This window comes from Nyctibius grandis, chromosome 4 (genome assembly GCF_013368605.1).
Source record: "Nyctibius grandis isolate bNycGra1 chromosome 4, bNycGra1.pri, whole genome shotgun sequence".
Taxonomy (NCBI): Eukaryota; Metazoa; Chordata; class Aves; order Nyctibiiformes; family Nyctibiidae; genus Nyctibius; species Nyctibius grandis.
Genome location: NC_090661.1, coordinates 12,491,394 through 12,511,172, shown reverse-complemented (window position 1 = coordinate 12,511,172; position 19,779 = coordinate 12,491,394). Strand labels below are relative to the sequence as shown.

The 19,779-nt window shown below is 42.9% G+C and overlaps 2 protein-coding genes across 3 annotated transcripts in view; both read right to left on the bottom strand.

Moving 5' to 3' along the window:
* SCUBE2 (signal peptide, CUB domain and EGF like domain containing 2) overlaps window positions 1-1,702 on the bottom strand; it is a 40,923-nt gene extending 39,221 nt beyond the window's left edge. Inside the window, exon 1 of the mRNA XM_068398872.1 lies at window positions 1,585-1,702. Within this exon, the coding sequence (XP_068254973.1) occupies window positions 1,585-1,702 (118 nt within the window). The remainder of the gene's footprint in view (window positions 1-1,584) is intronic.
* A 7,569-nt stretch (window positions 1,703-9,271) lies between these two features.
* Window positions 9,272-19,779, bottom strand: part of DENND5A (DENN domain containing 5A) — a 72,249-nt gene continuing 61,741 nt past the window's right edge. For both annotated transcript variants that reach the window (XM_068398369.1, XM_068398370.1), the window contains 6 exons: window positions 19,254-19,372; window positions 17,890-18,071; window positions 16,942-17,024; window positions 14,920-15,043; window positions 14,168-14,336; window positions 9,272-13,432 (listed from right to left, as the gene is read on the bottom strand). In XM_068398369.1, coding sequence (XP_068254470.1) covers window positions 13,249-13,432; window positions 14,168-14,336; window positions 14,920-15,043; window positions 16,942-17,024; window positions 17,890-18,071; window positions 19,254-19,372 — 861 coding nt within the window. In that variant the 3' untranslated portion in view covers window positions 9,272-13,248. The remainder of the gene's footprint in view (window positions 13,433-14,167; window positions 14,337-14,919; window positions 15,044-16,941; window positions 17,025-17,889; window positions 18,072-19,253; window positions 19,373-19,779) is intronic.

Below are 19,779 nucleotides of genomic sequence, written 5' to 3'. Positions count from 1 at the left end.
ACGGGCAGTAGAAGACATCAGCAGAAGTTTTTCATATAGCAGAAGAGAATTCAAACACAGAAATAGGAAGATCTCCAGCAACTGGCTAAAAGGCAGAACTGCAGAAGTAGCACCCCACATAGGCACAAAAAGTGACTCCTAAAATAACAGGATGAATTGCAGGAGTATCAGCAGAAGGTGACTATTTAAATAGTCAGTCACTTTTTATAGCGGGGATCACTTTCTAACAGGGAATTTCAGCCAGCACCTCTCCCATTTACAATTATAGCATTCATCTCTTTTTTTTTCCTTTTTTTTTTTTTTTTTTTCCCTGATCACAAAATATGCCTGTAGGTACTGCAGCAGTTGCCAACTTCAGAAAGTATTCATGTAGTTTTAATTCCTCATGGCATTTGGCAGCAGGAAACAAGGCAAAGAGCCAGTGCTACAGCAGCAGTGCTCTCAGGTGCACACAGAACCCATAACAGCAACGGGGTCCTCAGATACCACCTCCAGAAAGCAAGGGGAAGGTGGAAAACAGCCAGAGAGAGCAGCAGAATACGCTTCTTCTCAAAGTGGAAAAGTCAAGCCATTAAAAAATAGGGGAAGCAGTGAATTGAGGGAGCAAGTCATGCAAGGAGGGGTGCGGAGAATTGCTGAGGGACCTCCAGCTAGTCGGTTTCAGGTAGATGGGGCAGCAGGAAAGGACGGGTAGGGAAGGAAAGACAGCATGCAGACAGAAGGACCAGCCGCATGCGATGGCTGCGTACCCCCTTCATGGGAAGCTCTCCCCTTCCGAGCCCGGGCCAGGGAGGCAGGGGGTCACACCTGCCCTGGCAAGGCGGGTCCCAGCAAACACACTCCAGGGAGGGGGCTTCTTGCAAAGCCATGGCACAGAGACATCAACCAGATCTCATGAGAGCAGCAAAACGGCCGTTCTGCTGTTTTATTTTTACACTAATCCTCCGTGGTCTGCAGCACACAGGGAAGAACAGCAGCAAAAATAACCAGCATTAATGCATACAGAAGCATGGAAAAGAGGCAAAGGGAGCAAGATTTCCTCATGTAGTGACAACAGCCTGAGCTGAAGAGAGACCCTGAAGGAGGAAGACTGTGAGCAAACATCGCAGCGTTAACCTTGGCAGTAAGGCGGGCACGAGGAGGCTGCAGAAAGAGTTACTGGGTTTATTCCTCGTCGACCAAAGGCAGCTGAAGCCGTGATGCAGCACGCAGGGTTCCCTTCCCCGCTCCTTCGGCAAAAGAAGGGACGTGCCCTGCCCCTCGGGGGTTGGCTCTGCCCCTCGGGGGTCGGCCCCGCTCCCGGCACCAGCGGCGCCTGCAGTGCCCGGCGAGGAGCGACCCCCCCCCCCGCTTCGGTAGCGGTGCCCGCTCGCCCCACCAGCGGCCGCACCTCACCTCACCTCGGTACCGGCCGCCGGCGCCTCCCCTTCCCTTCGCCAGCGGCCTCCCCCGCCCACCCCGGGTGCTGGCCCCCGGCAGCGGTGGCCAGGCGCCCCGAGGGCAAAGCCGCCCGCCGGGGCGCCGGGACCGCCAGGTGTCCCGGGCGGGAGCCGCTGTCCAGGGCTGAAGGCGAGCGGGCGGCGCGGCACTCACCGGGCAGGGGCAGGGCGGCGGAGGCGCCCGGCGCAGGCAGCAGCAGGAGCAGGAGCAGCAGCGGCAGCGCCCGCGCCCCCGCCGCGCTGCGGCGGCCGCCGGACCCCATCGATGGCGCTGCGGCGGCGGCTGCGCTGCTGCTGCTGCTGCTGCTGCTGCCGCCGCCGGGCGGGAGGAGGCGGCGGCGGCGGAGGGAGGTGTCTGCGGGCGGCCGGCCCGCCTCGCACTGACAGCGGGCGCGGGGCGGCGGGGAGCAGCGGCGAGGGCTGGGCGGGCCTCCCCTGCCCGGGCCTCCCTGCCCGCCCCGCGGGCCGCCCGGCGGCACCCCGAGGCGACGAGCGCACCCCCCTGCCGCCCTATCCCACATGAAAACCTCCCATCAACCGCACCAGCGCACCCACCCGCGGCACCCGCGTTCAAACACCTGCACAACACCCTAAACACAGATGTCCCGGCGAGCCGATGCTTCCTGGAGGTACATAAAATACCTCACACGCAGACTGTGGGTGTCAGCGGCAAGTGTATTGGAACCGATGCTCCCCTTTCTGGAGCGGCCCACAAAACAGTCTCTTTCTAGTAGAGACAAGCCCGTGCGAAGATCCTGTATGCCTGCATCCTGTCGCAACCCACAGATACACAACTCACTCGAGCCTTGCTTGCATTTCTGCAAAAATACAGTATTACCATTTTTTACCAAGTAATTACACCCCACTGCAGCATGTGAAGTCCCCGCCTGAAGGCTGTACCAGAACCCACAACATCACACCACCACCCACGGCTCCATCCCACCTCCTTTCCCAACCAGGGATTTCTCACAGCTGTCTTTCCTTTGGCAGGTAAAAGTGGCCTCTCCATTATTCACTGAAATTATAATTTCCTAAATGTTGTTTGACCTTTCACGGTTCAAGCAAAAGCAGGCAGTATTCTTTTCCAGCCCTCCTTCCCATCCCCATTCTGCTGCCTTTTCTCTTTTGTTTTGTTCTGTGAGAAATACCGAGCTATTTCTCGTTGTAAGGGTGGTTTATACACATTAGTAAATCTTCAGAGTGAAACTTTCCCTCAGTCTTTGCCTTTGTTTCCTTAATGGTAGCTATAAATTACCACTTTCCTTTCTCACTGGAACATCAGGCTTCATTGCTTTTGAAATGATCAAAGTTATTCTCTCCTAAAATCCAATGAGAAGCAACCTATTGTATCTCCTGGACTGTTTCAGTCTTAGTCAAACTCATCTATAAACGCATAAAGCTGCGCATTAAACACTCCAAGGATTCTCCAGCCGCGCGCCATACCCCAAGCCTCCCCTACCAACAGAAAGTAATAAATGAATGAAGACTTTCTCAACAGTTTCCATGATCTCATGAATAAACAATCATCTTTATGATGGGAATTCACACATCCACGCACCTCTCATCTGGCGATATCAGGCAAGGTGTTTCTACAAACAATTCTCCCAAATGCACAGAGAAGCCATCTCCCATTCAGGCATGTGACTACAAGCTACCTTACAGAAAAGCTGTTACACATTTCAGGCACTTTCCGTTTAAGGTTCCTCAATGAACTTGACCAATATTAATTTAATTAAAATTCATCACAAGATTTGACGAAAGATGTAAAATCTACACATGAAGAGTGTAGCAGAAAAAACAGTAAGAGACACTGAGAAGAAGAGCCATATACCCAAAGAACTAAAACTTTCTGAGACACAGTAAAAGCAAAGTATCTTTCTTACTTCTGTAAACTAAAACAAAGTGACACATAAATATTTGGGAATGCCCGAGTTAGATCAAAGGATCTCAACACAGCCTGGAAAACAAACTGGAACAATATTAGATTTATCTTAGTTAATGAAACCATTCCTTATACATAAATCTCAAAAGGGCTTTCTGAAGGATCCTAGCTATTATTTCACATATAATACACATTTTTTTATGATGAAGAATTGCCATTAAAATATCTCTTTAAAGACATAAACCAGACAGAAGCTCAGACCTCAACTCAGACGTCTTTCTGTAGCCTTCTTAACTATTTCTATTCAACTATAGAGTCACAGTGACAGATGACTGCACTGGGTACTAAGATCTTTACTGGGAGAGAGAAGCTAGAAAAATACTTAAGGCTCAAACTTCAGCAATAAGTTAAGTATGATGAAAGAAAACAAACATACCAGGGGAAGTTCAACAGGAAAAGATCTGTTGGGGTTTTTCTGAGCAATTAAAAATAAAATAACAAAGTTCTAGGGAGGAAAATAGCAATCGAGCAATATCTGCAAGAAGTATATGCAAATAGGGTATTTTCACACATTATGTGTACTGATCCTAAAACCAATAGCAAAGTTTTTGCTCATCTAGATACTATACAGCGTTTTAGTCTTGAACTAGATTTTCTCAGTATTGCCTAGACTGGAGTCGCAGTCAGTTATGTTTCACACATGCTTCGGGGAGAGAGAGGTTTGGCTGGTTTATGTTTGGAGAAAGGCTGCACATCAGAAGACTTGTTTGCTTTTTCCAGTTATACCAATGTGTGTGCTACCTTACAATCTTGCAAAACCTAGAACTTGTTCCCGCTAACACTCTCAAATCTCTTTGGACCACCAGGAGCACAGCACTGCTGCTCCAAAGGAACTCTTCCATACAGACAAGATCCCAGTTCCCCCCTGCCCTCCACTTTAATTATCACCCGAAGCTGACTCACATTGAGAGACAGAGACTAAGCTGTCACAGCGCAGTCAGATGTAAAAACTGCTCCAGAAATTCTGCACCTGATCTCCTGAGTAGAGTCAAATACTTCTGTCTGAAAATTTGGGATAAAAACTTTATGCTTTATAATCCTTGTTAAATTTTATTATTTAATGATAAGCAAACATTATTTGAAGACATCTAGATTGCCATAATGTAGTGAGAAGCAGTGGGTCTGCTGGGCTGAGCAACAGTGCATCATATTGACCCAAAATTTAACACGACTGAGCGAGCATAATGAGTGCTTGTGACAGAAGCTCAAAACAGCTGGGGGGTGGGAAGGCTACAACAAAAAAGGGAAAGGGGCAGACAGACAAGTGAGGAAATATGTTCAAATACTTAATTATTCCAAACCTTTTCATATACATAATGTCTCAGAAGAAGTCAGGATAGAGGAGGAAACTGTCTTGGTTGATGAGGGCTGGGTCAGGGACCAATTAAGCAACCTGGATATCCATAAATCCATGGGCCCTGATGGGATGCACCCGCGGGTGCTGAGGGAGCTGGCGGAAGTCATTGCTAGGCCACTCTCCATCATCTTTGCTAAGTCGTGGGCAATGGGAGAGGTGCCTGAGGACTGGAGGAAAGCAAATGTCACTCCAGTCTTCAAAAAGGGCAAGAAGGAGGACCCGGGTAACTATAGACCGGTCAGCCTCACCTCCATCCCCGGAAAGGTGATGGAGCAACTTGTTCTTGGTGCTGTCTCTAGGCACATCAAGGATAGGGGGATCATTAGGGGCACTCAGCATGGCTTCACCAACGGGAAGTCTTGCTCAACCAACTTGATAGCCTTTTATGAGGATGTTACCCGGTGGATAGATGATGGTAAAGCTGTGGATGTGGTCTATCTCGATTTCAGTAAAGCGTTTGACACGGTCTCCCACAGCATCCTCGCAGCTAAACTGGGGAAGTGTGGTCTGGATGATCGGGTAGTGAGGTGGACTGTGAACTGGCTGAAGGAAAGAAGCCAGAGAGTAGTGGTCAGCGGGACAGAGTCCAGTTGGAGGTCTGTGTCTAGCGGAGTTCCGCAAGGGTCGGTTCTGGGACCAGTTCTATTCAATATATTCATTAATGACTTGGATGAGGGATTAGAGTGCGCTGTCAGCAAGTTCGCTGATGACACAAAACTGGGAGGAGTGGCTGATGTGCCGGAAGGCTGCGCAGCCATTCAGAGAGACCTGGACAGGCTGGAGAGTTGGGCGGGGAGAAATTTAATGAAATATAACAAGGGCAAGTGCAGAGTCCTGCATCTGGGCAAGAACAACCCCATGTACCAGTACAAGTTGGGGGCAGAGCTGTTGGAGACCAGCGTAGGGGAAAGGGACCTGGGGGTCCTAGTGGACAGCAGGATGACCATGAGCCAGCAATGTGCCCTTGTGGCCAAGAAGGCCAATGGCATCCTGGGGTGTATTAGAAGGGGTGTGGTTAGCAGGTCGAGAGAGGTTCTCCTCCCCCTCTACTCTGCCCTGGTGAGGCCGCATCTGGAGTATTGTGTCCAGTTCTGGGCCCCTCAGTTCAAGAAGGACAGGGAACTGCTAGAGAGAGTCCAGCGCAGAGCCACGAAGATGATTAAGGGAGTGGAACATCTCCCTTATGAGGAGAGGCTGAGGGAGCTGGGTCTCTTTAGCTTAGAGAAGAGGAGACTGAGGGGTGACCTCATTAATGTTTATAAATATGTAAAGGGCAAGTGTCAAGAGGATGGAGCCAGGCTCTTCTCAGTGACATCCCTTGACAGGACAAGGGGCAATGGATGCAAGCTGGAACACAGGAGCTTCCACTTAAATTTGAGGAAAAACTTGTTTACGGTGAGGGTGACTGAACACTGGAACAGGCTGCCCAGAGAGGTTGTGGAGTCTCCTTCTCTGGAGACATTCAAAACCCGCCTGGACGCATTCCTGTGTGATATGGTCTAGGCAATCCTGCCCCGGCAGGGGGATTGGACTAGATGATCTTTCGAGGTCCCTTCCAATCCCTAACATTCTGTGATTCTGTGATTCTGTGATTCTGTCTCAGAGCTGTAGTTTCAAGTCTTACTCATCTCCATATCTATACTGAGTTTTGAACAACTGTTTTTCTTTGAAATGAATCACTCAAACTTTTGCACTTACAATTTCCATCTTAGCTACCAAGTAAGTTGTTGAGTTCTACATAATAACATAATACATCTACATAAAATAACACATCTTCAGAAATCAGCATTCAGTTTTGCAATTTAACAGTGGCTTTCATTGGGAGCAGGACCCATGGCTTACCTCAAACAATGAGGAAATCTGGGGTTCCTCTGATCACAAGGAGTCTAAAAGACCCTCTCACATAATTTATACTCCTTGTCTACATTTTTTTATGCCATTGGTAGAAAAATTTCCTTGAAACAAACATCAGATCCATCAGTGATATTTTAAATGTTGTAGGTTGTGTATCTTTAAATGCCACTGCCACTGAAGGACAGTTCCTGTTTATTACAGGACTGAATACTGTATGTTCTATTAATGAATACATATCTTTGAGTTAAAAGGGGGGAAGAGAGACTTTTTGCTATGTGAAATAACTTTCAGACAAAGATCTGCTTGGTGCAGTTCTTTGACATTTTTATTTTGTAAGAACTTTCCAAGTCATCACTACAACAAATCATAACACAAGCACATTTCCAGACCCATGTGCTTGGACCAGATAGTCAACAGGCAATCTTTGCCCAGCACTCAAACTCCCCTCACCGAGAGGTGTTAATGAGCATTACCTTCTACAAAACCACCTCAGACCTGACATTTGGAAAAGCACTGTGAACCCAGCAGTTGCACAACACACTTTGCTCACCAAGGCCCCTGTTCTTTTTGTTCCTTCCCCTTGCAGGAAGTCTGAAAGATTTGATGCCACCCGTGATGAAGTGAATGTGTTTCTGAAGCCGTGCTTACCTCACAGCTCCATCCAGGCCTGCCCCATGTCCATCCTCCTAGTGCCCGGCAGAGAAATTAGAAGCAGCAGGTTTAATGAGCCTAGGGAATTGAGATGGTCTCAGTTTCCAAGAGAGGCAGGTTTGGCATCTTGCACAAGCATGGCATGCCTGGCAGCAGGTACTGAGTTCATGACTGCACCCCCCCCAAGCCTGTCCAAGGCTCAGGCCACCAGCAGCACCTCATCAGAGCATGGGGCAGGCTGAGTTCATCCTCTCAGCATCTCCCCCAGTGAGCCCACAGGACAACACCATCAGTTGTTAGCAGTGCAGAATCACTGCCAGCTCAGGAAGACTGATGTAGTTCCCCCAAGAGAGATCTTAATGGGTTTTATTTTGCTTTGCTTAAAAACAGCCTCCCATCACTAACCAGGGGGGCTTGTGTGGGCAGAAACAGAGAGAGGTGAAGGAAGCAGAGATACCTCCAAATAATTATCAAACTCCTTCCCTTCTGCATTTTCCCTGATGGTACAAAACATCCAATGATGACCTCACACAATTTGACACAAGAGTGAACACCACCACCTTCAGAATAGTCTTAACTTGAATCACTGTTCCCAGGCTGAGAAAACTACCTTCTGTATTTGTCAGCTTCAAAACAGAAATTTGTCAAAGCAGAAGTTAGCCATTGTTAACATGCAGGTCAGAAGAATAAGCAAGTCTCTCCGGCTATAGCTGACAAAAGAGTGGGCAGCTCCCTAAAACACAGGAAAAATAGTTCACCTGAAGGATGAGCTCTTTTTTTTGCAGATACTGGTCTACTAAGGAATGGCAAAAACCGTACAAGATGGGGGAAGTGGCATTCAGCCTTCTTACCTGTTCCTGTCATTGTACGTGGGGAGGAAACGCAGAATCAGAGTGACTGAGGTTGGAAGGGACCTTTAGAGGTCATCTTGTCCAACCACCCTGCTCAAGCAGGGATGTCCTGGAGAGTGCATTTTGGATGAAGCGGGACGTGAAAGTGAGTAAAACTGCCTTGGTCTCCCTGCTTCTCACACAACTGACATATAAAACTTTCAGGATATAGGCAGCAGAAAAGTTACAAAAGCATAACCACAAGTGAGTTGCGCTCACATTTGTTTACTACTCCACTCAAATCTAAAAACTAGATTTAATATATAGTAGGCAGGCAGAACCGGTTTCAAGGTGAGATAAGCAGAGCAATATCTAATGAACAAAGATTATACAGGGCTCCAGTACATCGATATGTACTTCAAATCATTCAAAAACTGAATGAGTGGAGAGAGAAGGAACCATACTTTTGCCTCTGTGCCAGTACAACCTCTCCACCCAATAATTCCTCCTTTGGGATTATCTGTCAAGTTAGATCTTACTCTGGGCGAAGATGGGGTAAAAAAAAGTAGGAAACAGGCAATATAGGCAATAATGCTTGGGCACACATGTGTGTCACAGATGTTGTCAGAGTCTCAGAGATGGAGGACAGTGCTATTTTCTTACTTAACCTTCTATTTGAAGCATCAGATAGCTACATTTCCAACAATTCCTGCTTCTCTGTATGGATCCTCTCAAAGAGAAAGAGTGCATGGTACATAGGAGGTCACTAATTGTATTTTTCAGCACATAAAATTTGGAGACCTCCACCAAATTTGGTTATCGGGATCAGAAGTTTTTCTAAGGTAGGAAACAAGGTAATATAAATGGCAGCACATAGATGTGCGTGTGTACTCACAGATATTTTCCAAGATCTGCATTAGTCCCTTTGCCTTCCTGTTCTCCCCGTTCCCTGATTACTGAGTAGGCATCTCTTTCACTGATGGCAGTCTGATGGACAACAACTGCTTGCAAGAAGGCTACACTGGTGCTGGGAGGAAGGCAGGCATTTAGTTGAACAGATCAGATACAAAACTGTACAAAAAAAAGGTCTCCTGAAATCAGACACTAAAACGTCATACGTACCTGCAGTCAGGCAAAGAAGAAAAGATGATCAGCCAAATTGTAATAAGAGACTTTTGAAAATAGCACATTAATGCTATTTTTCATGTTAGAAGACAAATTTTATTGCAATTCAGCAAATGAGCTACACCTGTAAAACTGTTTTGTATATCCAATTCACATTTAATGTCCAATGGATTGAAATATCACAGGAAAAATAAAAAGAACAGTATCTGGTTTTGTCATTATAATGTAAACTTCCAATGCCCGCCCTTAGAAAAAACAAGCCAGTGATTTCCCCGTGTAGTAAAATATATAGTTTATAAGGTATTGATGCTTTATCTTAGTTTAACAGCCAATCTCTAGGTACAAATTAAAGAACTACAAAGATGTGAAGTACGTGTACAATATCTTCAAGTATTTTCAAGTATCCTATAGTATCTTGCACTATCGACAAAAATCATTTGACAATATACAGAAAAAGTTAACTCTGAATAGTTTCACTGCAGAAACCGTGACATATTCATGAATTCAAAACACATAAAAAATGCGGATCATCTGGCTAGTAGGTCCCATTTCAACAATTTGAAAAATACTCTTCATAATGGAAAAAGTTGTAGAACAGTCTTCAGTTCATGAATATGTTTTCAGCTACAGAATGTCAGATGGTTAAGTTTATGGCAGGTAAAGGCTATTTTTTTGTATAAACTTATCGTCATAGTATTTTCATGACATTTAAAACAAGTCTATTAATTTGCATTTTCTTTTTGTATAAAGTAGCGTTGTATCAACTCTGACAGCATTAATCAAAGAAGCATAAATAATTGACAGGTGATAGCCTGGGTTTTTTCCTCAAATCAGGTATCAGCCTGTAAACATGTTTGGCCAATTTAGCATTTTATGTTTACTGCATTATGAACTACTTACTTTTTATCATTATATTTCTCTCTACAGAACGCACATCTGCTGTTAAAAAAACATTCTTCTCCCATTAACCGTTACAAAAAAAAAAAATAAAAATCCCCAACAAAATAGCACAGCCACATTAACTCGCACCTACCAAACCTGCTGCCTTATTTTAGAAAAATAACAGGAAAAAAAAAAGGTTACAATTGCATTATTCTAGAGCTCATTTCTGAAGAAAAAATGCAATGCAAGTTTTAAAAAGGGAGATGGATTTTACAAAGCTCTAGTTAAAGAGTAAAAGACACTGACTACACCATTTGTTCTCATCCAATTCAGCTGAATGGCATGGAAGGAGCAAATGCTGGATCCTAACGTTCCTCTGTGGGACTGATGCTAGCTACATCAATGAAAGAAGTAGGTTGGTTTGTGGTAAACACTGAAGAGTGGTAGGGATTATGGCTGCTACTACAGACTGAACTGTTCTTAGATATGCCAGCCAAATCTCTTCCCAAAAACCCAGCATAGGCTACCACAAAGCTATATTTAATATCTCAGCCTTCCTTGGTGGCCTCTGGATCCAACAAAACCAACATTTTTTCTGCTGCATTTCAGAACCTTCTACTCTTCTTCAGTGGAGCAAATCCTTCCAGACTCAGAAACCCATACCAAAAAGTGCTTTGAATCCTAATGGAATTAAGCATAGCCTCCCCTCTGAGAGAGGCAGGAAGGGTCTATCACAAAGTGGTCTTTCCTGTGAAAATAAAGTAACCGAGGAGCTGGGAAGATGACCTCTGCATCTTCCTTTTGCATCTGGACAGCTAGCACAACAGGGTGCTGTCACTGATGGACAGCTTCACCCTTATGCGCTAGCCAAAGAACCCCCGACTTGGGGACCAGCAAACCCCAGCCTGTGTCCATCCCAGGTATCGTTAACTGTCATAATGAGGCTAAAAAGATTGACACCAAGGCAAGCCATTAAACCAATGGTACCATGCCACATGAGGTGAACTTGTTTAAAGAAAAAAAAAAAACAACAAACCCTTAAATTCAGGGTTAATTATCTCATGTAAGATAAAATTAATCCATACTTAATAATATGAGAGATATGGTTTTAACAGGGTCAACTAATCTGTTGCAATAAAAATAATTAATCCAATCCTCCTTTCTTACATAAACACATTCTATGTGAAATACAGAGGCCTAGTAAAGTCATCTTAAATATAGCTGAAAGCAGTGTTAAATTTTTTTTCTATTATTAATACATAAATAAGCAATTCGGGGCAAGCGTATAAAGATTATCCCAACATATTAAGTTGAATACATGAAATTCTTAGAATAAAGTACATCTGTTTTATTTTTGCCCTTCCAAAGATGGAAAAAAAACAACAAAACCAAACCTGAACATATAAAACACTTCTGTGAAATGCTCCTGTAAGCTCCAGACTGTGAAGTAATTCACATCCACCCAGCATGAGGAGTGGCTTGGACATTGCCCTTGCATCTTCCTAATGCTACTGTGAAATCAAAAAAGAATCTTGCTCTGATAAGTAGTGACAAAGGAACTTCTCAGTTTAATAATGAAATAAATAGGACAAAAGTAAAAATAGTCAAAAAATTAATACATGTACTATACTTATAATTTATGGAAAGAAAACTATCACAAGATGTGACTAAGCTGTAGGTGAAGAAAAGGTGCTATAACATTGTATGAACCAAAAAACTTGGGACTCCGCTTCTCAAAAGAGAGACAATACTGAGATAAGTTTATACAGTGGAGACCTCTTAAATACATAGCCCTGAATTTCTGTACAGTAATTTGTGATGCTGATAAATCAGTCTGTTCTTAAGTCACATATTCATTTCAAAGAGATTTTTATCAGAGGATTTAAAAGAACAGAGATGCTTTTAGGGATTTGCCAAGTTCCAGATCTCCAATAAAATATTCTTGCAAAATGTTTGTGTTTTATTGTAGAAGTGGACTAAAGCTTTCTCTGCTAAAAACAAAAGCATCCCAAATGAAGCAGACTGTGACAACAGGACCCAAGACATATTCATTCAAAAGGAAAAGAAAAAACCTTACTACTCACTGTCTTTTCAGAAAGAATAAGAAATCCTTATATTTGTTAGGAAGGTATACCATTATTATTTCAGGGAGGCATAAACATCTTTCTTTAGTTACCTGGCATTTAGGGAACTCATGTCCCTCTTTATTAGCAGTTAAGAGAATTACCAGCAGCAACCATATACCAAACTTCAAAAGGCTGGTTCAAGTGGGAACATTTTTGGATCATGAACAATTATTCCAGGTTTTTCATTTAAGTGGGCTGCACTGTAAATTCTGAATTGCAACATAATATAGCCAGTTGTATCATAGAAGTTTTTTTTTAAAGACAAACTTACAAAACACAATGATAGATTAAATAAATAAAAAACATCACTTAAAAAACACACTTAATTTCTTCTGTGCAATTACGTACCAATATGAAAAATATTACTTTGATCTCTGCACGGTTCACGGTTCAGTCTCCTGGATTTCACTAAAAATAATACTGACAACAAAAATAAAGGAGAAAATGATTTGTTGACAAATCAGTGCTTTGGAGCTACTAAAAAAAAGCACACATCAGATTTGTAGTTCCCTTGCAGCAGAACATGACCCAATACGTTAAAAATCAAACATTGGTAATAATGTTAATATATAAAATATTAGTTTAAAAACTATAGAATGACCTTCTCAGCAGAAATGGAGTGTATACATTGGGGTCTATGACATACAGCATATCTGCTGTTCAGAGGCAAGTTCACAGAATGCTGAAAGGCTCACTGCACATTTTCTATGGCAAGGAAATACTGCAGCTTTAAAATAAGCTGCACAATACTCATCTCTCTCTCTTTCACATGAAAGTGTGTAAAAAGCAAATCAGCAAATAAACTCTAAAATAGATTTATACCAAAATCCTCTTTTTTACATTGAGTTTACAGCTTCTATCCGTTTGCCTGCACTATTTTTGGAGTTTCCTTCAAGAAAAGTCAAAGTTGCATTTTAGGGCCATGAACAAGTTCACGATACAATGTACTGGCAGACAGAACTTTTGCATACTAACGAGATTCACTCCTTGTTGCTTTTTTTTTTTTGTTGTTAAAAGACAGTTTTTCCTGTGGGACAAGAGGTCAAATATCGATTCCTTTGACAAGAGATGCCTCCAGCGTAATGTTGAACTCCTGCAAGGTCTGTAGCACTCGAATCAAAGAATTCACAAGAGTATGATCCTTAATCAGTGCTACGTCTTCATACATCTGTGCTGTGATCGGGCAGTCTGCAAGCAGGGCGATCCAGTGATGCAAAAGGTGGTCTCTGACAAAGTGGCAATTTGCAGTTTGGAAACAAAAATAAAGCTGAGTTAATTTCTCATTTTCACTGAAATTATTTTTATTCTTTGCCTTCTAAACAGACCTACTATCTTCTCTGTGTACTTTTATATGGCAGGGAAGGGGGAGTAACTCTCTGAGAAACTTGTTTAAGTAGAGAGCATCTGCGAGAGGCGCGCTTCTAGGCTTTCCACCCCTCACATCAGAAGATATGGTTCCCAGGAGGCCCGGAAGTCCCAAGCAGGCCAAACTAACCTGCTCCATTGCCTTTGTGTCAAGAAGCTTCTAGATGGTCCCAGCTTCTTTCCTACCCATCTCCTACAATGAGTAGGTAGAGGGTGGGGAACTCACCCAGCCATTAAATGGAGAGGCCTCACTAATGGATGGTTTTCTGTTTCCATCTTCCGATCTTGCTAGCTGTACATGACAGGGAGGCTATTCACCCCAGCCTACTACCTTTCTCTCTTGATTCAGCTGCTCAGCAATTTGAGATACTCAGTTTCATATCTCAGATTTCCCACACTTCGCATGCCTAAGAACTCAGTCAGGGCATGGTTCACTTGATCCTTCTTTAGTTACATCAAAGAACTGTATAAGTAATAGTTAAACTGCACAACCCAGCAGTTGTGTGGCTTTATCTTACTAATATGCAACATCCTTTTCATTTTATTAAAATATAAATAACAATAACAACAATAATAATAAAGAAGTTTCTTTATACCTGGCTCCAAGACACACCAGCATCTGAAACTTGCCATCCTTCCCAATGTTTCTAGGGGTGTTGTTGATAGCAGTGATAAAGCGACAGAAATTCCTGGCCCTTGTCTGCCAGTTCTCTTCTGGGACCATTTCATTCTGCTCAAGGGTCTCATAGTAGGTTTGTGCTTTTTCTTAAAAGAACGGTGGGAGATAACGACATTTCATCAGCATACAGCAGTCACAAAATATCTGAAATATCATTCTCCTGTGCTTGGAATAAAGTAATTAGGCACTATGACCTTCAAATTTAGATGATTAAATTTATACCACCTCAGTATATTGCTTTCCCCATAAGCATGCTTACAAATCCATAAGGCTACCTGACGCCTGTATCAGACCATTGGCGAATCAGCATGAGTGTCTGTGTCATGCAGGGGACAGTTAAAGTTGAAAGGCCTAGATGCAAAGCTCATCCATTAATTTCCTGAATGATTATGTCTAGCCATTGTTTTTTTCTCATTTGATTCAGTCCTGTGTTCCCCATGTGTAAAACTGGGATTCCACTTCCTTCTCTCTGAACAGTGCTAAAGAGGTTCTAATATCTACTGAATTTTGAGATGCTACAGCAAAACAATGATATAAGGAGATGCTGCCAAGATGCCTCCAAGAAGTATGCTGTTCACACCAGCTGAGACACAGTGGCAATGATAAGGCACACGGATGGATATATTTCAAAGACACAAGCAGGCTCTGGTATGTCTTCCTCCCACTTACCTAAAAAGTCCCAAATAAAGACATTCTTGAAGAGTCTTGGTGATTTAAATCCATGTTGAAACACTTGCTCAAGAGCTGAAACAAGTCCACTTTCTCCACACAGCAACAGCGTCAGACTGCCTCTCTGCCAAGCACACACAAAAAGCACACACACTTATTATCTCAGTTTGGAAGCCTGAGACACAGAAGTGTCTCATGCATCTATTACTGAAACCAGTTTTTAAATAAATCGATGCCCAAAGTTACAGAGTAGTACCAATCAGTGGCTCCAGACAGGATGGCCCAGGTGCCACAAGTCCTGAGCATTCAAAAATTTATTGACCTCTCTAAGAACGAGACTGAAGAAAGCAGTCTCAGGGCCTCATTGTCATCAAATAAAGCCACAAAAAGGCCAAGATAAAGATCATGAGCATGTTTTACCTATAATAATAAGCTCTGTACAGAAAATTAAGAAAATATTTTCCTCTTTTACTAAATAATAAAGATCATAGGTCCATTGTGGAAGGTGCCTCAGACTGTTTGCTTATCAGAAAAAACAACATTTAATGGAGTTTTTAAACTTCAGAAAAAATACCAATTCTTCTTTAGAACATGATGGCAAATTCTATTTTGCAAAACCACTGGAGATTATTGTGTAAATGTGATCATCAACCAGAACTGTACTGTATATGTGTGCTGGTTTTGGCTGGGACAGAGTTTATTTTCTTCATAGTAGCTGATATGGGGCTGTGTTTTGGATTTGTGCTGAACACAGTGTTGGTAATACAGGAATGTTTTCGTTACTACTGAGCCGTGCTTACACGGCATCAAAGCCTTTTCTGCTCCTCACACCACCCCATCAGCGAGTAGGCTGGGGATGCACAAGGAGTTGGGAGGGGACACAGCCAGGGCAGCTGACCCCAACTGACCAAAGGGATACCCCAGACCATGTGGCATCATGCTCAGCATATAAAGCTGGGGGAAGAAGAAGAAAGGGGGGTGACATTTGGAGTAATGGCATTTGTCTTCCCAAGTAACCGTTACATGTGATGGAGCCCTGCTTTCCTGGGGATGGCTGAACACCTGCCTGCTGATGGGAATTAGTGAATGAACTCCTTGTTTTTCTTTGCTTGTGTGTGCAGCTTTTGCTTTAACTATTAAACTGTCTTTACCTCAACCCACAAGTTTTCTCACTTTTTCTCTTTTGATTCTCTCCCCCATCCCACCGTGGGGGGAGTGAGCGAGCGGCTGTGTGGTACTTAGTTGCCTGCTGGGGTTAAACCATGACACCATGCTATGCTGAACTTAGAAAAGATAGTTGTGGAAGGAATGGGAGGACCTATTCATAAAAAATTAATGACTTTCAAGAAATAACCATACAGAAGCCAGCACTGCTCTATACCACTCCTGCTCACAAGGGCTGGATTTTGATGCTGTGACAGAGGCATGCTTCTTAAGTTTGTTTCAGGGAATAACTGCTGTGTCAGTTAAGATGATTACATGTATAATGTAGAAGTGTACCAGAGTCTTTGAGAGCACTTCTGCTTCACTTGCAGGGGGGTGGGTGTTTGTGTGTGGGTCTTTTGCTTCTTTTGTGGTTTTTGGATTTTTTTTTTTTTTAAAGTGGCCCATGGGTTTTCATGTCTTAAGTAGCAAAGATAATGCAAAACAGGCATAAAAAAACCTATCCAGTACTCAATGTAGATGTAAAATGTCAGCTAATCCAGAACAAACTAAACAAGAGGCAACACTCTTGACAGTGGTAGAGGTAGAATCCTCAGCAGAATTTGACTAATAACACAATTTCCAATAACAGAATGTTAACATTTAAATTAACAGAATGCTCCAGCTGGCAGCAAAACTGAGGTACTTGAGGATGTACTATTCCAACAGTGTAGTCTCAGTATCTCATTTTTGCTCCACTTAAGGAATTTTCAAACAGATAGCCGTTCATTCAGTTTAGTTATTTCTGTTATACATTCTACAATGCTTACTAGAGCTTTAAGACAGGAGTGCCACTACACGGACAACACAACTCCTCACCTCCTTCTCTGGCTTGTGGAAATGCTTGACAATACCATTGACAGCTTCACCAATAGCTTCTTGTATCTGACCAGTATTTAACTCTGCAAAATAGAAAAATATATCCAGTCACTCTGTAACAGCTTTAGAAATTGTACCTTTGCATGAGGGATAAGGTATACCACAAAAATAAGAAGAAGAGCATGAACCAGTATAAGCTATACTGTCAGTGAAAAGGTGCTGGACTGTGGGTAATAGAAATACAGTTCTACCTTTATTTACTGTGAAGGAGGTAGAAATGGAGATGGTTTGGTTTTATATTGAAGTTAACACTGTGGTGTTTCAACCCAACAACAGGTGGAAAGGCTTTTTACATATTACATGCATTTTCAGATCAGAGCCCAAACCTAAGAAAAGGAGATGTGCTTTGATTAGGACCACCAAACCTGGGCACCCTGGAAATACCTCTTGTGATAGTTTCACTGTAAACCCAAGCATGCTTAGGAACAAAGTGACCACCTGATTTATCAGGAATAAGACAACCCCAGAACAGTGATCTCAATAGAAAACTAAAGTCCATGAGTAGAAACCACTAGCAAGCTTTTTCATTCATGAAGGATAGAGACAAGGCAGCAAATTTCTACCTTCCTCCATAGCATTCATTCCACAGATGAAGGACAAGAATACAGAAAACACCCCTAGGGCAGCTAAGCACTGGACCAGGAGTCCAAAGACATCTTCCTTCCATCCTTGGAGACTTTCAAAACTTGACTAGATAGAACAAGCTGTTCAGGATTGTAACTTGGAAGTTAGCTGGACTTTGAGCAGGAGGTTGGGCTAAGTGAGTTTCATGAGTCCTCTCCAAGCTCCAGTTCTAAAATACAAGAAAACCTACAGTTCTGTTTGCAAGCAGCTCTCCTCATGCAATCACGCAGAACAGTACAAGACAAAACATCCTCGACCACTCACTTGGCTTATTGTTTGGAGATATAGTGACAAATCTTCTGATCATGCTTGGTGACTGCTGCAAAGGAGGGGTTCGGCACTGTCGCTCATCAGCCTCAGTGTGCGAAGTCAACAACTCTCCCACCAGGATCCTCTCTAAGCTGCCATCATCCATTCCCTTTCCAAGCCACCTTCCGCAGGGAAACCTATGAACATAAAGGAGATATTTGGATCAAGTTCTTCAACCCAGATTCAGTTCCATGCCAAAGGCTTTCAACTGCAGTCACATAAAACCCAAATTCTGCTAGTATAGTTATTAGAAATACTTCACTCATCTAGCAACAAAGTCTTGGGTTTGGCTTTTGCCAGCAGAGGGAGCAGAAGTAAAACAGCTTTTCAGTTCCAAGTTTGTACTAAATGTTGCACTAGATGATCCGCAAAGCAAACAGTGGCAGATTTTGTCTTGTGTCCTATATGCAGCACATTATTTTAGGGCTGCAGAGGAAAAAGAGGTAGAAGGGGAAGACCCACTACAGATGGGTGGTGAAATACACCTATGCTTTCATTGAATATGTTACATAGCAGGCCAGTCACAAAAAAAATCAACCATCCAAACACATACTTAAATGCCAGGACACCAACACATCTATTGAAATTGGGATATTAAATCAGACACTAGAAAGCACACGTGCTCACTTGCTCATTATCACTTTCTATGAACCAATGCTGAGGTCAGTTTAATCAGCTTAATCAGAAAACTGAACAGCATCCAAAAATAGAATCTTGCCTCTTCACTGAATTACAAACAAACTGGCATGGAGAACTGAGGGGACTTAGCTGCCAATTTGTCATCAACATGAGCCTGACAGTTTCTCTAAACAAAGGACAAGGCATCAAACTATGCGGTACCTAACACAAATTTAATTCTTACTGTAAATCTCTTTCCTTTACTTTCACTATGCAAACACAGGTTTCTAACACTCATAAGCCCTTGTGTTCCAGCTTGTGTCCAAAGGTCTCTGTAACACCTAGAGCGCTCAGCCTTAATGTAAAATACCACCCATGTTTGGTAAGCAGCAAGTTCTAACTTGCTATTTCTTCCTTGGGCTCAAGGCAGATTATTTTTAAAATGCGCAACAGCCAACTCATCTTCTCCACCAATGTTTTGAGGCTAGATACGAGCATCTGTAAACTGAAAACTGTTTAATTTTGTAAGAATCATGAGTTGTTTAATGCCAGAAGCCAAATGACCTTTCTATGACTTCAGGTAGCAGCAACCATAGACGGAGTCCCAGGAGATAAGACCTTTCTAATCAAACAAGCCCTACTGTGCCAGCTCCCTGCAGAAATTCTACTTACCCAACATGAAATGTCAGGATGATACTTACTTGTAAGTATGCCCTGTTATTTCATTTCTGACCATAACATATTCCACTAGCCACTTGGCATACAGCCCTGAATTATCATGTCCTATTTGCACTGTGGTCAGTTTTCCCAGGTTCTGGCACTGTAAGTTAAACAAAGAGTTTGTCAGAGTAAATTGGAAGAAAGCAGCATGTTGGAGGAGTAAACTACTAGAGAACATGCTCAGACAGGGGACCAGAAATGTGGTTCTCCTTTTCTAACTGCATGATTGATTCTGGGCTTTTTAGGGGTAGGTTGCTTTATTAATTTTTGTTTGTTTGCTTTGTTTTGTTAAATACTATTTTGATCAGCAGAGAGAACATCAGTTGAACTAGATTTTTCAATTAAATTTTACCCAATGCACGCACACACACAAAAATCAGAGAAGAATCACTCCTTTGTTTCCAATAGAAGAGGATATGACACCTCCCACCACTACAGCACAAAGCTGTAATATATAGACAGTCTTGTCCACCCTTGCACTAAGGACTTGTCAGTAATTGTGCTCTG